This window comes from Protomyctophum bolini (assembly GCF_963924005.1).
Source record: "Protomyctophum bolini genome assembly, chromosome: 20".
NCBI lineage: Eukaryota > Metazoa > Chordata > Actinopteri > Myctophiformes > Myctophidae > Protomyctophum > Protomyctophum bolini.
In genome coordinates, this window is record NC_137881.1 from 25,031,163 (window position 1) to 25,044,341 (window position 13,179).

The 13,179-nt window shown below is 43.5% G+C and overlaps 1 protein-coding gene across 2 annotated transcripts in view; it reads left to right on the forward strand.

The window, feature by feature from the left end:
- Nucleotides 1-13,179, forward strand: part of LOC308335603 (glycogen phosphorylase, muscle form-like) — a 30,740-nt gene that overhangs the window by 14,050 nt on the left and 3,511 nt on the right. For both annotated transcript variants that reach the window (XM_080792693.1, XM_080792694.1), the window contains 14 exons: nt 59-170; nt 2,053-2,135; nt 3,962-4,105; nt 4,603-4,695; nt 6,207-6,353; nt 6,807-6,970; nt 7,603-7,717; nt 8,472-8,573; nt 9,048-9,195; nt 10,449-10,507; nt 10,948-11,089; nt 11,546-11,753; nt 12,189-12,323; nt 12,730-12,796. In XM_080792693.1, coding sequence (XP_080648819.1) covers nt 59-170; nt 2,053-2,135; nt 3,962-4,105; nt 4,603-4,695; nt 6,207-6,353; nt 6,807-6,970; nt 7,603-7,717; nt 8,472-8,573; nt 9,048-9,195; nt 10,449-10,507; nt 10,948-11,089; nt 11,546-11,753; nt 12,189-12,323; nt 12,730-12,796 — 1,719 coding nt within the window. The remainder of the gene's footprint in view (nt 1-58; nt 171-2,052; nt 2,136-3,961; nt 4,106-4,602; nt 4,696-6,206; nt 6,354-6,806; nt 6,971-7,602; nt 7,718-8,471; nt 8,574-9,047; nt 9,196-10,448; nt 10,508-10,947; nt 11,090-11,545; nt 11,754-12,188; nt 12,324-12,729; nt 12,797-13,179) is intronic.

Here is a 13,179-nt window from a genome sequence, read left to right on the forward strand (position 1 = left end):
AAAAGTAGCGCATTATGTAACTAAACATAAACTAGTGTTTTATTTGTGTTTTCTTTAGGTGGTCCTGGCTCTTCCCTACGACACCCCGGTCCCTGGATACAGAAACAACATCGTCAACACCATGAGGCTGTGGTCTGCCAAGGCTCCCTGTGAATTCAACCTCAAAGACTGTGAGTTGGTTTAAATCTTCTGTGAATTCAACCTCAAAGACTGTGAGTTGGTTTTAACCCATTTTGGGCGGGAACCCCTTTTGGTGTTTTAAACATTATGTTATAATTTAGCTATTGAAAAATAGCAGATCTACACACTCATAGCGCGCCACCGAGTGGCGCACTATGAGCTTGTAGGTCTGCAAATGTGGCACAAATCTTTCAATATATTCTTTCAGAGTGAATGTTTTTAACTCAAAGCTTTGCTTTCCAAGAGGTTCCTGAAATAACATATTTTCAGATGGGGGTCCGCGGCCAATTACATATCATTTTTGGGGTCCTTGACATGAAATATTGAGCACCACTGACATAGAAACATAGGGTTTTCAGAAAACCTTTAGGATTTAGAAGACAGTTTTAAGTTTTAATTTCGACGTCAGGCCTAAATGGGTTAATCTTCTGTGAATTCCACCTCAAAGACTGTGAGTTGGTTTAAATCTTCTGTGAATTCAACCTAAAAGATAAAAGAATTAAAGAATCATCTATGAAATTCCTTAATTTTAAAACACATAAGAAAAGCGAGGCGTTGTAAGCTAAGCTTGCAAGATCATCGGCTATTTCCACTAGTGTTTGTCCCGGGGGAGACATCACGTTTCTATTCTGGTTCTCCAGCTAAAGGTTTTGGGAACCAAACCCTTTCTCTGTTCTAGACAGACATGACCCAGAGAAACCCTTTGTGTTCTAGACAGACATGACCCAGAGAAACCCTTTGTGTTCTAGACAGACATGACCCAGAGAAACCCTTTGTGTTCTAGACAGACATGACCCAGAGAAACCCTTTGTGTTCTAGACAGACATGACCCAGAGAAACCCTTTCTCTGTTCTAGACAGACATGACCCAGAGAAACCCTTTCTCTGTTCTAGACAGACATGACCCAGAGAAACCCTTTCTCTGTTCTAGACAGACATGACCCAGAGAAACCCTTTCTCTGTTCTAGACAGACATGACCCAGAGAAACCCTTTCTCTGTTCTAGACAGACATGACCCAGAGAAACCCTTTGTGTTCTAGACAGACATGACCCAGAGAAACCCTTTCTCTGTTCTAGACGGACATGACCCAGAGAAACCCTTTCTCTGTTCTAGACGGACATGACCCAGAGAAACCCTTTGTGTTCTAGACAGACATGACCCAGAGAAACCCTTTGTGTTCTAGACGGACATGACCCAGAGAAACCCTTTGTGTTCTAGACAGACATGACCCAGAGAAACCCTTTCTCTGTTCTAGACGGACATGACCCAGAGAAACCCTTTCTGTTCTAGACAGACATGACCCAGAGAAACCCTTTCTGTTCTAGACAGACATGACCCAGAGAAACCCTTTCTCTGTTCTAGACAGACATGACCCAGAGAAACCCTTTCTCTGTATCACAGTTAATTTTTGAGGGAACATCCACTCTGTTATAAACTCTCTGTCTTAGTTAATGTTGGAGGATACATCCACTCTGTTACAACCTGTCTGACTGCTCTACAGTTAACGTTGGAGGATACATCCACTCTGTTACAACCTGTCTGTCTGCTCTACAGTTAACGTTGGAGGATACATCCACTCTGTTACAACCTGTCTGTCTGCTCTACAGTTAACGTTGGAGGATACATCCACTCTGTTACAACCTGTCTGTCTGCTCTACAGTTAACGTTGGAGGATACATCCACTCTGTTATAACCTGTCTGTCTGCTCTACAGTTAACGTTGGAGGATACATCCACTCTGTTATAACCTGTCTGTCTGCTCTACAGTTAACGTTGGAGGATACATCCACTCTGTTACAACCTGTCTGTCTGCTCTACAGTTAACGTTGGAGGATACATCCACTCTGTTATAACCTGTCTGTCTGCTCTACAGTTAACGTTGGAGGATACATCCAGGCTGTGCTGGACAGGAACCTGGCAGAGAACATCTCCCGTGTTCTCTACCCTAATGACAACGTGAGTGGATGAATGGATTTCTGAATTGAACCTTTTATTTCCCCCGTGGGGGATTTTTGTACCCAGTGATGAGTTGGCAGTAGAGATGTGTACACACACACACACACACACACACACACACACACACACACACGCACACGCCAATGTTCCTGGCATAGAAAGCCTCTAAAAACAGCCGACGTGCTGCCTGAGATTTATTGGTGCGCCAAATGTGTGTCTTTTGATTTGACCACTTTCAACCCGGTGTCCCTATTTTGGCATGTGTCGTTATAGGCGAACAAAGCTCCAAAAAGATCAAAGATAGCCGATGTACAAGCTCACAGCATGTCACTTAATTCCGGGCCAAACTGGCTCATGCACGAAATACGCACAAGCCTGTTTTAATGTACGGTACTTTTTCCAGCTTATTTTGGTAGAATATCTAAATGATCATGATCATGATGATACTTAGTTTTTCTGTTGTTAATCTGGATCTCAGATTAATTCCATTCATCAAGTTGCTTCATCCTTTTCGGTTTCGTAATTTGCCATAAGAGGGATGTTTTACAAACTGAAATCCTCTGTGAATGAACGCTAAACGACAGAAATAAAGTTATTTCTTGAGTGAACTGGCTTTAAGCTTGCGCCGGTGTGCGAGAGGTAGCCGCTAGGACACGATTCCAGATCTCCTCTGGGATCATTACCCAGAGTATCGCCTCTCCCTTCCTGATTAGATTATTATCAACGGAAAACCGTATTATATACACTGAACCTATTATAGACATGAAGACAAAGGCTTCAGTTCAGAATGATGATGGATCTAATGGATGAGATGGCCTACTCCCTTAGCCAATCACACAACACCAATGGTATGCTAACCCACTCATTCACAATGGTACACTACACACGCACGGGCACATTTGAAATGTTTATTTATGTCCACATAATGAGAAGTACAGGAATACCTTGTACAAAGGACATAAACACTGCCAGTGCACACACACACACACACACACACACACACACACACACACACACATACTGTACATACACACACACACGATCAATTCTTCTTCTGTCGACAACCTGTGTGAAAGTGAAAAGAACAAAGACAATAATGTGTGACTGAACATTTCTTCCGTGTCTATTTTTAAACCGAATGTGTCCGACACCTCATCTCCATATTTAAACTTTTTGTTTTTTTGCGTAAATCAATGCCATACTAGATCATATGATTATTGGCAGAATTGGAGAGAACGTTTAGAATATTTGTCTGTTTTTTAATGGTAGTTTGTTTTTATTTTAACAGTAGTTCTTCGAGGGTAAGGAACGACTGTTGAAGCAGGAGTATTTAACCCATTCAGGATGGGAACCCCTTTTGGTGTTTTAAGCATTATGTTATACTTTGGCTATTGAAAAATAGCAGATCTACAAGCTCATAGCGCGGCACCGAGTGCTGCGCTACGAGCTTGTAGTTCTGCACATTTTGGAAAAATCGTGAAAATGTGCTGCAAATCTTTGAATATATATTCTTTCAGAACGAACGTTTTTAACTCAAATCTTTGTTTCTGGGGGGTCCCTGGAACAACACATTTTCAGATGGGGGTCGGTGGCCAATTAACATGTATTTTATGGTTTGAGAATCACTGATGGGTTTTTCAGAAAACTGTCATGATTTGGAAGACATTTGTAGAATCTGGTCTCAGTCCGACACCTACATGGGTAAATCCCCATTGTTAATTGTTTTTATTTTAACAGTAGTTCTTTGTTGTTATTGTTTTTAACGGTAGTTCTTTGTTGTTATTGTTTTTAACGGTAGTTCTTTGTTGTTTTTATTTCAACGGTAGTTCTTCGAGGGGAAGGAACTTCGGCTGAAGCAGGAGTATTTCGTGGTGGCCGCCACCCTCCAGGACATCGTCCGGAGATTCAAGGCCTCCAAGTTTGGATCCACCGATGTGGTGCGAATGGACATGTCTACCCTGCCTGAGAAGGTCATTATTTAATAATAATAATATTTAAGATGGAGTGTCGTGATTGTCTTTTCCACCCTAAAACATGATCATCAGGTATTATTTTATATAAGGAGGAATATTTTCTTCAAAAAGGTGTACAGTATTTGTTAAAATGTCGTTTTCATGTGGACACGCCCACCAGTTCATTAAGTATGCCTGGTTTGCCTGGTGGGTGGTGATGGGTGGTGATCCACCTGAACTGAAGCCGCACTCACAGCTGTTGTATGATAAAGGGGGAGGGAATGATCATGTGATGTCACTATATCGCAGTTGTTTGACTGTCAAGGTTCCAGCCTCCAGGAAGAAACCCTAAAAAAGGGGAAGACATCATTGCATATAGAACCACACCAAGGGGTCTAATTAATTACTGTCACCTCATAAACACGTGAAAAACCAAAAAAATCATGGCACACTTCCTGAGAATGCATAATGAATAAACATATGTCTATGTCTGTCTCTTTCTCTGTCTCCCCTAGGTGGCCATCCAGTTGAATGACACCCATCCTGCTCTGGCCATCCCTGAGCTGATGAGGATCTTAGTGGACATGGAGAACCTAGACTGGGAGGAGGTACGACACACACACACACACACACACACACACACACACACACACACACACACACACACACACACACACACACAGAGTTACGTGCTAATAAAGTTCCAGAGTCCATCCTTACAGCCTCATGATTGGAACATGCATTGGCGTGTCTTTGAGGTCTCCAGATCTGTCCCATTGTCAAATCCTAAACTAAAGTGTGTGTGTGTGAGGCTCTGGCAGAGTCTGTTATGCGCCCTTTCCTTAAAGCTGCACAATGTGACTTTCCCTTTTTTCTTTTCTATTAATTATTTTTTCCCATGACTTTGTAACCCTTTTTTGCCTCACCCGGTGCCAATGGGATCTGCACGTAATTCCGACGGAGCATTAGTCCGACATGCGGGAACCGCTCCGTGCTTGCGGTTATGGTTAGGTTAGGGTTTGAGGTAGGTTGGCCTGAGCTGTAATCTTCCAACCTGGGGAGAGCAAGGGACTGACCTCATGCTTCCTTCAATGCATGAGGAGTCCAAGCCACTTCTTTTCACCTGACGGGGGGGGAGTTTCCCCGGTTGGACGTAGCGAGTGGAAGGAAAGACGTTATTCCGACCAGTTCCTTTCCCCTCCATCAGGCGCCCCGGGTGGCTAGGGGGAGGCAGTTTAGAGACCAGGATTACTGCATGCTTTTTGTGAGGGCACCTACCCTAGGGGACACGGGGAGAACATGCAAACTCCACACAGAAAGGCCCTTTTCTGTTCTACGCTACACAGATGGGATCAAACGGTTTATTCACAAAAAAAGAAAATACATTACATAATGGAGCTTTGAGTCTGCATGGATGGCTGCAGACTCAAAGCTGGAGGGAATTACCCATAATGCATAGCGTCATGGCATTGAACTCATGGTTGCCAACATGCCACGGTATCCTCGGAAACATCCATTAATTAAATATGCAAATGAGTCCCGGAGCATGCTTAGAATGTCAGCACAGCAGTGTTCCCTCACTGTTCTCACAGAGAGACACAATGGAGGAGATGGGTTATATATTCAGTACAAATATTCAATACAAATACCTATCTCAAACCCTATGTTAATTTTGACGGCAAATTTAGATTTTAGTTTAGTCTCTTGAATAGTTTTCATTTAGTTGTAGTCACATTTTAGTCACCTGGAATGTTTTAGTGTTAGTCTAGTTTTAGTCAACTAAATATCATTTCTAAATTCAGTTGATTTAGTCGACTAAAATGTATTTTGGCGGGCATTGATGCCGGTGTAAAACTCTTGCTGAAAATAGCAGATCTATATCTTGTCCACTAGTCCCTTTCTAACAACCATTTGGTTCCATTTATACACTGTACTCTATATACACTGTACACTTTCAGAGTTACAGACCCATAAGGGTCCATTTGGTTCCTGACTATCATTTAGCTGGGGACCCCCTGGAACCCCCTCAAGGACCCCTAGGGTTCCCCGGGACCCCACTTTTTGGGAGCCACTGTCGTAGAGGTACCTGTGCATAACGTTGTTAACTCTTTGTGTCCAGGCGTGGGACATCGTGGTTCAGACCTGTGCCTACACCAACCACACGGTTCTCCCCGAGGCTCTGGAGCGCTGGCCCGTCGACCTGTTCCACAACCTGCTGCCACGCCACCTGGAGATCGTCTACGAGATCAACAGGAGACACCTGGAGGTACGGTAGAATAGATCACATCAACAGGAGACACCTGGAGGTACGGTAGAATAGATCACATCTTGTTGTCCTCTGAACCACTGATGTAGAGCAACATTTGACCTGCCCTACGCCTGTTGTCCTCTGAACCTCTGACGTAGAGCAACATTTGACCTGCCCTACGCCTGTTGTCCTCTGAACCACTGACGTAGAGCAACATTTGACCTGCCCCTACGCCTGTTGTCCTCTGAACCACTGACGTAGAGCAACATTTGACCTGCCCCTACGCCTGTTGTCCTCTGAACCTCTGACGTAGAGCAACATTTGACCTGCCCCTACGCCTGTTGTCCTCTGAACCACTGACGTAGAGCAACATTTGACCTGCCCCTACACCTGTTGTCCTCTGAACCTCTGACGTAGAGCAACATTTGACCTGCCCCTACGCCTGTTTTCTTTTCCTCTGTGCCGTTGCAGCGGATCGCCAAGCTCTACCCCGGAGACGCTGAGCGGCTCCGTCGCATGTCTCTGATCGAGGAGGGAGACTGTAAGAAGATCAACATGGCGCACCTCTGCATCGTCGGCTCGCATGCCGTCAACGGAGTGGCGCGGATCCACTCTGAGATCATCAAAGACACCGTGTACGAACTATATGATAATAACATCATTTTAGACCTGAGGACGCATCCGTGTCACCTTATAGCTTTTAAACCACTTTAACCATTACTTTTAGCTTTAGCTGTTGAAAAATAGCAGATCTGCGAGCTTGTAGGTTTGGAAAAATCTGTCATGATTTAGAAGACCTTTTGTAGAATCTGGTGGGTTAAGATATTATGTACGGTACTATGTATTGTAAGAATTATATTATACTCATCCACTCTGACACTGACTCGCACGTGCACGCAGACTGACTTTTCCCAGACAATGGGTCGGAGACCGAATGGACCCTTATGGGACTGTAACTCTGAGAGTGTACAAATGGAACCAAATGGACCCTAGCCGCCTAGCGGGTCCCTTTGGTTCCATTTGTACACTCTTAAATTAACTTAATTAACATTAAACTTAATTAACATTGATTGTACAATATAAATTGGTGGCCCAGAGATGGAAATGGCATTAAATTGGAGTCCGTAGCCTAATGCATGTCAAACTGTGGGTCCTTGAAATTAAAATGGTTGAGAGTCGCTGCTAAAAATCCGCGGCCTAATAAGTGTCAATTTGGAACCACTGACATAAAGTACATGATGGTATGTGGTTGTGATCTGTCCTCCAGGTTCAAGGACTTCTACGAGGTGGACCCCGATAAGTTCCAGAACAAGACCAACGGCATCACGCCCAGGCGCTGGCTGGTCATGTGTAACCCCGGGCTGGCCGAAGTCATCGCAGAGGTACGCTCTCTCTCCAAACTCTGAGACGGTCGGTAGTCACAGTACTAATGGAACCCATATACGTACAATAGAGTTTTGTTCTTTCTCAACCACAAATGTACAGCATGTTGTTTAGACAGATGCTAGGTTCATTGTTTTACCTGGCCGCAATTTGTAAAACTTTTTTTTTTAATATAATGGGATGAATCTAGAGTTGCAATACCCTCACCCTCATTGACATCCCATTGATCCAAATTGCATTTTCGATCTGCTTGTATTAAACGACGTTAAACTCACCATCGGGAAAATTGAATTAACCTCTTTCAATCTGCAAAGTGTTTGCTTCATAAAAATCCACCGTAGACATGTTATGAGCTACTTTCTGTCAAGAAATTCCATGCCGTGATATTTTTTCCAAGTGTTGGAGTTTGGAAGCACTCGTTTTTATTAACGGGTCGTGCTGCTGCACTGTTGGTGAGTTTAACGTTGTTTAATACAAGCAGATCGGAAATGCAATTTGGATGAATGGGATGTCAATGGAGGTTATTGCAACTTCATCCCACTATAAAAAACCTCGGCTATGTTTTTTACCTGCTGTCCTATCATTTCATAATGTACATTGTAAGTGTTGACTAAGTTCAAGTTCATGCTCGCTCTGCCTCTGCTCAATCTGATCTCGACTAGTAAGCGTGTCTGTTAAATGTCTACATTGTGAAGTTGTGAATGTCCCGGTGTGATGATTTTAAATGGAGGTTGTTCCTTGTTCACTATTTAGAGGATTGGAGAGGATTACATCCGTGATCTGGTCCAACTGAAGAAGCTTCTCAAGTTTGTGGACGACGATGCGTTCATACGTGACATCGCTAAAGTCAAACAGGTGAGAGAACGTGTTGGCAAATGTGTGTTGGCCAGTGTTGATTTTAGTTTTAGTCATATCATAGACTTTGGAATAGTTTTCATTTAGTTGTCGTCACCTGGAAACGAAATGTTGAAACTTGCTGAAAAATCTCACAGCGCGTCGCAGCGCGAGCTTGTAGATCTGCTATTTGCATCTCAACCTTACAGTCTATGATCTCAACCAAGTGTAAAAAATAAATTTGTTTTCTTATAGCCTACTGGATCTCTTGTCCACTAGTCCCTTCCTAACATTTTAGTCTAGTTTTTATTCGCTGACAAAATCCCTTTTCAATCCTGCATCTGACTTATTCGTCAGGTGCGCAGGATTGAAACAACTAAAACTAACACTAAAACCAATAAAAACTCAACTAAAACTAAGCGTAAAAAACGAAATACAAACTAGTAAACACATGGTCGTGTGTGCCTGGCTGTGATTTATTAATTTACTTTCCAGGAGAACAAGATGAAGTTTTCCGTGTATCTGGAAGAGCACTACAAGGTGAAGATCAACCCCAACTCCATGTTCGACGTTCAGGTGAAGAGGATCCACGAATACAAGAGACAGCTGCTCAACTGCCTGCACATCATCACACTGTACAACCGTAGGTCTTCTCTGGTTTATTAAAGTAGCACATATGACACTGTACAACCGTAGGTCTTCTCTGGTTTAATATTAAACTAATCACATTATCACACTGTACAACCGTAAGTCTTCTCTGGTTTATTAAACTACTGTAGCACATCATCACACTGTACAACCGTAAGTCTTCTCTGGTTTATTAAACTACTGTAGCACATTATCACACTGTACAACCGTAGGTCTTCTCTGGTTTATTAAAGTAGCACATTATCACACTGTACAACAGTAGGTCTTCTCTGGTTTAATATTAAAGTAATCACATTATCACACTGTACAACCGTAGGTCTTCTCTGGTTTATTAAAGTAGCACATATGACACTGTACAACCGTAGGTCTTCTCTGGTTTATTAAAGTAGCACATCATCACACTGTACAACAGTAGGTCTTCTCTGGTTTAATATTAAACTAATCACATTATCACACTGTACAACCATAGGTCTTCTCTGGTTTATTAAACTAGCACATTATCACACTGTACAACCGTAGGTGTTCTCTGGTTTATTAAACTAGCACATTATCACACTGTACAACCGTAGGTGTTCTCTGGTTTATTAAAGTAGCACATCATCACACTGTACAACCATAGGTCTTCTCTGGTTTAATATTAAACTAATCACATTATCACACTGTACAACCATAGGTCTTCTCTGGTTTATTAAACTAGCACATTATCACACTGTACAACCGTAGGTGTTCTCTGGTTTATTAAACTAGCTCATCATCACACTGTACAACCATAGGTCTTCTCTGGTTTAATATTAAACTAATCACATTATCACACTGTACAACCATAGGTCTTCTCTGGTTTATTAAACTAGCACATTATCACACTGTACAACCGTAGGTGTTCTCTGGTTTATTATATCAGTAATTTTCAACCCTTTTCATATCAGGGCCCAATTTTTATTCTGCCTTTGGAACCATTTGATGACATTTAGCCTCTCAGACCCCAAAACCAAAACTGAAGAATGTTTTTGTTATTGTTGGATATTATTTTGTTCCCAATTTGATGCTGTATTGATGTTGGTACCATATAGGAGAGATAACAGGCAAACATTGATCAAAATAATAATTCTTCTACATTCTCTAATTGTGTAGACTTCTTGTAAATTAAGTAATTCACATGTTTAACAATAATTTAACTATTGAGAGCGTAAAATGAAACCAAATCAAAGAGTTGATATACTTGTGTAATATTATTTCTTTTTTCTTCAGGCATCAAGAAGGAACCCAATAAGTCATGGACCCCTAGGACTATTATGATTGGAGGAAAGGTGAGCAATATTACATACGGTACTTTACAATCGTTATATGCCTAATTTGACATTTGGTTACATGCATTTACATCGCAGCCACTCCAGCCTGTCAAAGTGGGCAGGGGTGAGGTAGGTTCGGGGGGGTGAGGCCAAGTAGGAGCCTGAACAGTTTGTTTTGGGAAGTCTGGAGCCTTGTTTTAAGGGCCTTTGAGGTGCTGTGGTACCAAGAGGTGCATGCATAGTCGAAGAAACCTTTTACGAGGTGTTTGGGCTCCACACACACTCACAGAGTGCAAAACATACTCTCTCCCCGTGCCTTCGGCCTGGTGGAGACAACAATAGGTTTAGAATGATCATACCTAAAGCATTGTTACATTTTCAGTCTTGAGATTTTGTTTTGCTTTATTCCATCAACACTGCTGTACAACACCGTTGCTGGTTAATGTCTCCCCCTGCAGGCTGCTCCGGGGTACCACACGGCTAAGATGATCATCCGCCTCATCACAGCCATCGGAGACGTGGTGAACTTTGACACCGTGGTGGGCGACCGCCTCAAGGTCATCTTCCTGGAGAACTACAAGGTCACGCTGGCGGAGAAAGGTCGGTTCGGTGCTCGGCTAGTACAAACGTGTGCGTGCGTGCGTGAATAGAAAGAAGGAAAACGACAAAGAAAGTGTTGTACCCTGCCCTTTTTTTCTTCTTTCTAATTATTTGTTCGGCCCAATTTATTTTGTTTATTGTCATGAGTTGTCAGTTGTCACGATCCAAGTTGTCTTTGACAGAGGCTTACAGGTCTTTAAATACATACTTTGTGAAACGTCAATGGGGGGAAATGAATGGTAAATTGCAGTCCCGCTCGTCGGGGGCGGGACTGCGACGCTCTATCGGCGGCCGATAGATCGGTCGGGCACTACACACATTTTCAGTTTTGACATTTGCTTTTGCTTTAATTTGCTCTGTCTCTCTCTGTGTGTCTCTCCCCCCCTCCCCCGCCCCGCCTTTCTCTGGTCTCTCTCTCTCTCTCTCTCTCTCTGTCTCTCTCTCTCTCCCCCCCAGTGATCCCAGCCTCTGACCTCTCGGAGCAGATCTCCACGGCGGGCACCGAGGCGTCGGGCACCGGCAACATGAAGTTCATGCTGAACGGAGCGCTGACCATCGGCACCATGGACGGTGCCAACGTGGAGATGGCGGAGGAGGCGGGCGAGGAGAACATGTTCATCTTCGGCATGAGGGTGCCCGACGTGGAGGCCATGGACAAGAAGGGGTAAAAACAATCCCACTATAAGGCCCTTCATCTCTGCTGTTGCGCAGAAGCCGATTATGTGGTTTGACCGACTTATGTGGTTTGAGCTTCCAATGGAGTTAGGAGGTTTAGTCGGAAGCGCTTTTTAATACTTTTCATTGGCTCAATATGACCATGTTGTGAGCTTGTGGGCTATTTTTGACGACTGTTCGCCCCAGAATAGGTACACTAACTAGGGTTCAAGTCTTTCACTCGACTTGGACTTCAACGCCAATGACTCGTGACTTGACTTGAGACTTCAAGTCTTCTCAAGTCACTTGATGCCTTCCAATAAGATTAGGACTTCTATGGGACTTGAAACTAAACTTGGTACTTGACTCTGGGACTCGAGAGCAAAGACTCCAGACTTACTTGTACTTGACTCACTTTTTAACTGAATCCCATTTTCCCCACCAGCTACGACGCCATGTCTTACTACAACAGTATCCCAGAGCTGAAGCAGGCCATGGACCAGATCTCTTCTGGCTTCTTCTGCCCCGAACAGCCCGACCTCTTCAAGGACATCGTCGACATGCTGCTGCACAATGACAGGTTAGTAAAACTGTTAACATGACAGGTTAGTAACACTGTCAGCATGCTACTGCACCATGACAGGCACAAGTCGGTGACGACAGAGACATTGTGTCACCACTGAATAAGCACTTTGGGACGTGCTGACACAATCATGAGCTTGTTGTAATGCCATACTCATGCATCCATGCACGGAACTGACACAGCTGGTATGTCTGTCTGTGTCTGTCTGTGCCTTCTCTACACACTACACATTTCACCCCCCTGCCTCCAAAGCCACAGTATGGAGTGTGGATTGAATGTAATGTTATGTAGCCCAGAGAGGTTCCCAACCACTGTACGTGCACCACTAGTGGTACTTGACGTGCTCTATGAATAGCCTTGCCGTGCATTGTGTGAATCATGTGGTCGTTGTGTATCGTTGCAGGTTCAAGGTGTTTGCCGACTACAAGGCCTACATCAAAGCTCAAGATAAAGTCAGTGCTCTGTACAAGGTGAGTGCAATAACACTGTACTGTAGTATCCCTGAGTGTTGATCTCACTCTGAGAGTGTAACAAATGGAACCAAATGGACTCTGAGAGTGTAGATCTGTTATTTCGGATGGCATGCAGCCAAGTCTACAGTAAAGCAGGCACAAACCCTAACTAACCCATGAGGCTGGTAAGGTCAATCCCTACAGTAATACTAAATATTAAGTACCTACATTGACCAAACTAGCAATAGGATGTTCATCTTCCATAAAACCCGAAACACCAGACCCAAGACACGTTGTGAGCTTGTAGATCTGCTATTTTCACGACATTAGTCCAAGGAAGCTTAGGAACAAAGGTCGCTGACGTCATTTTGAACAAACACTATGAATGGTTGAGACCATTG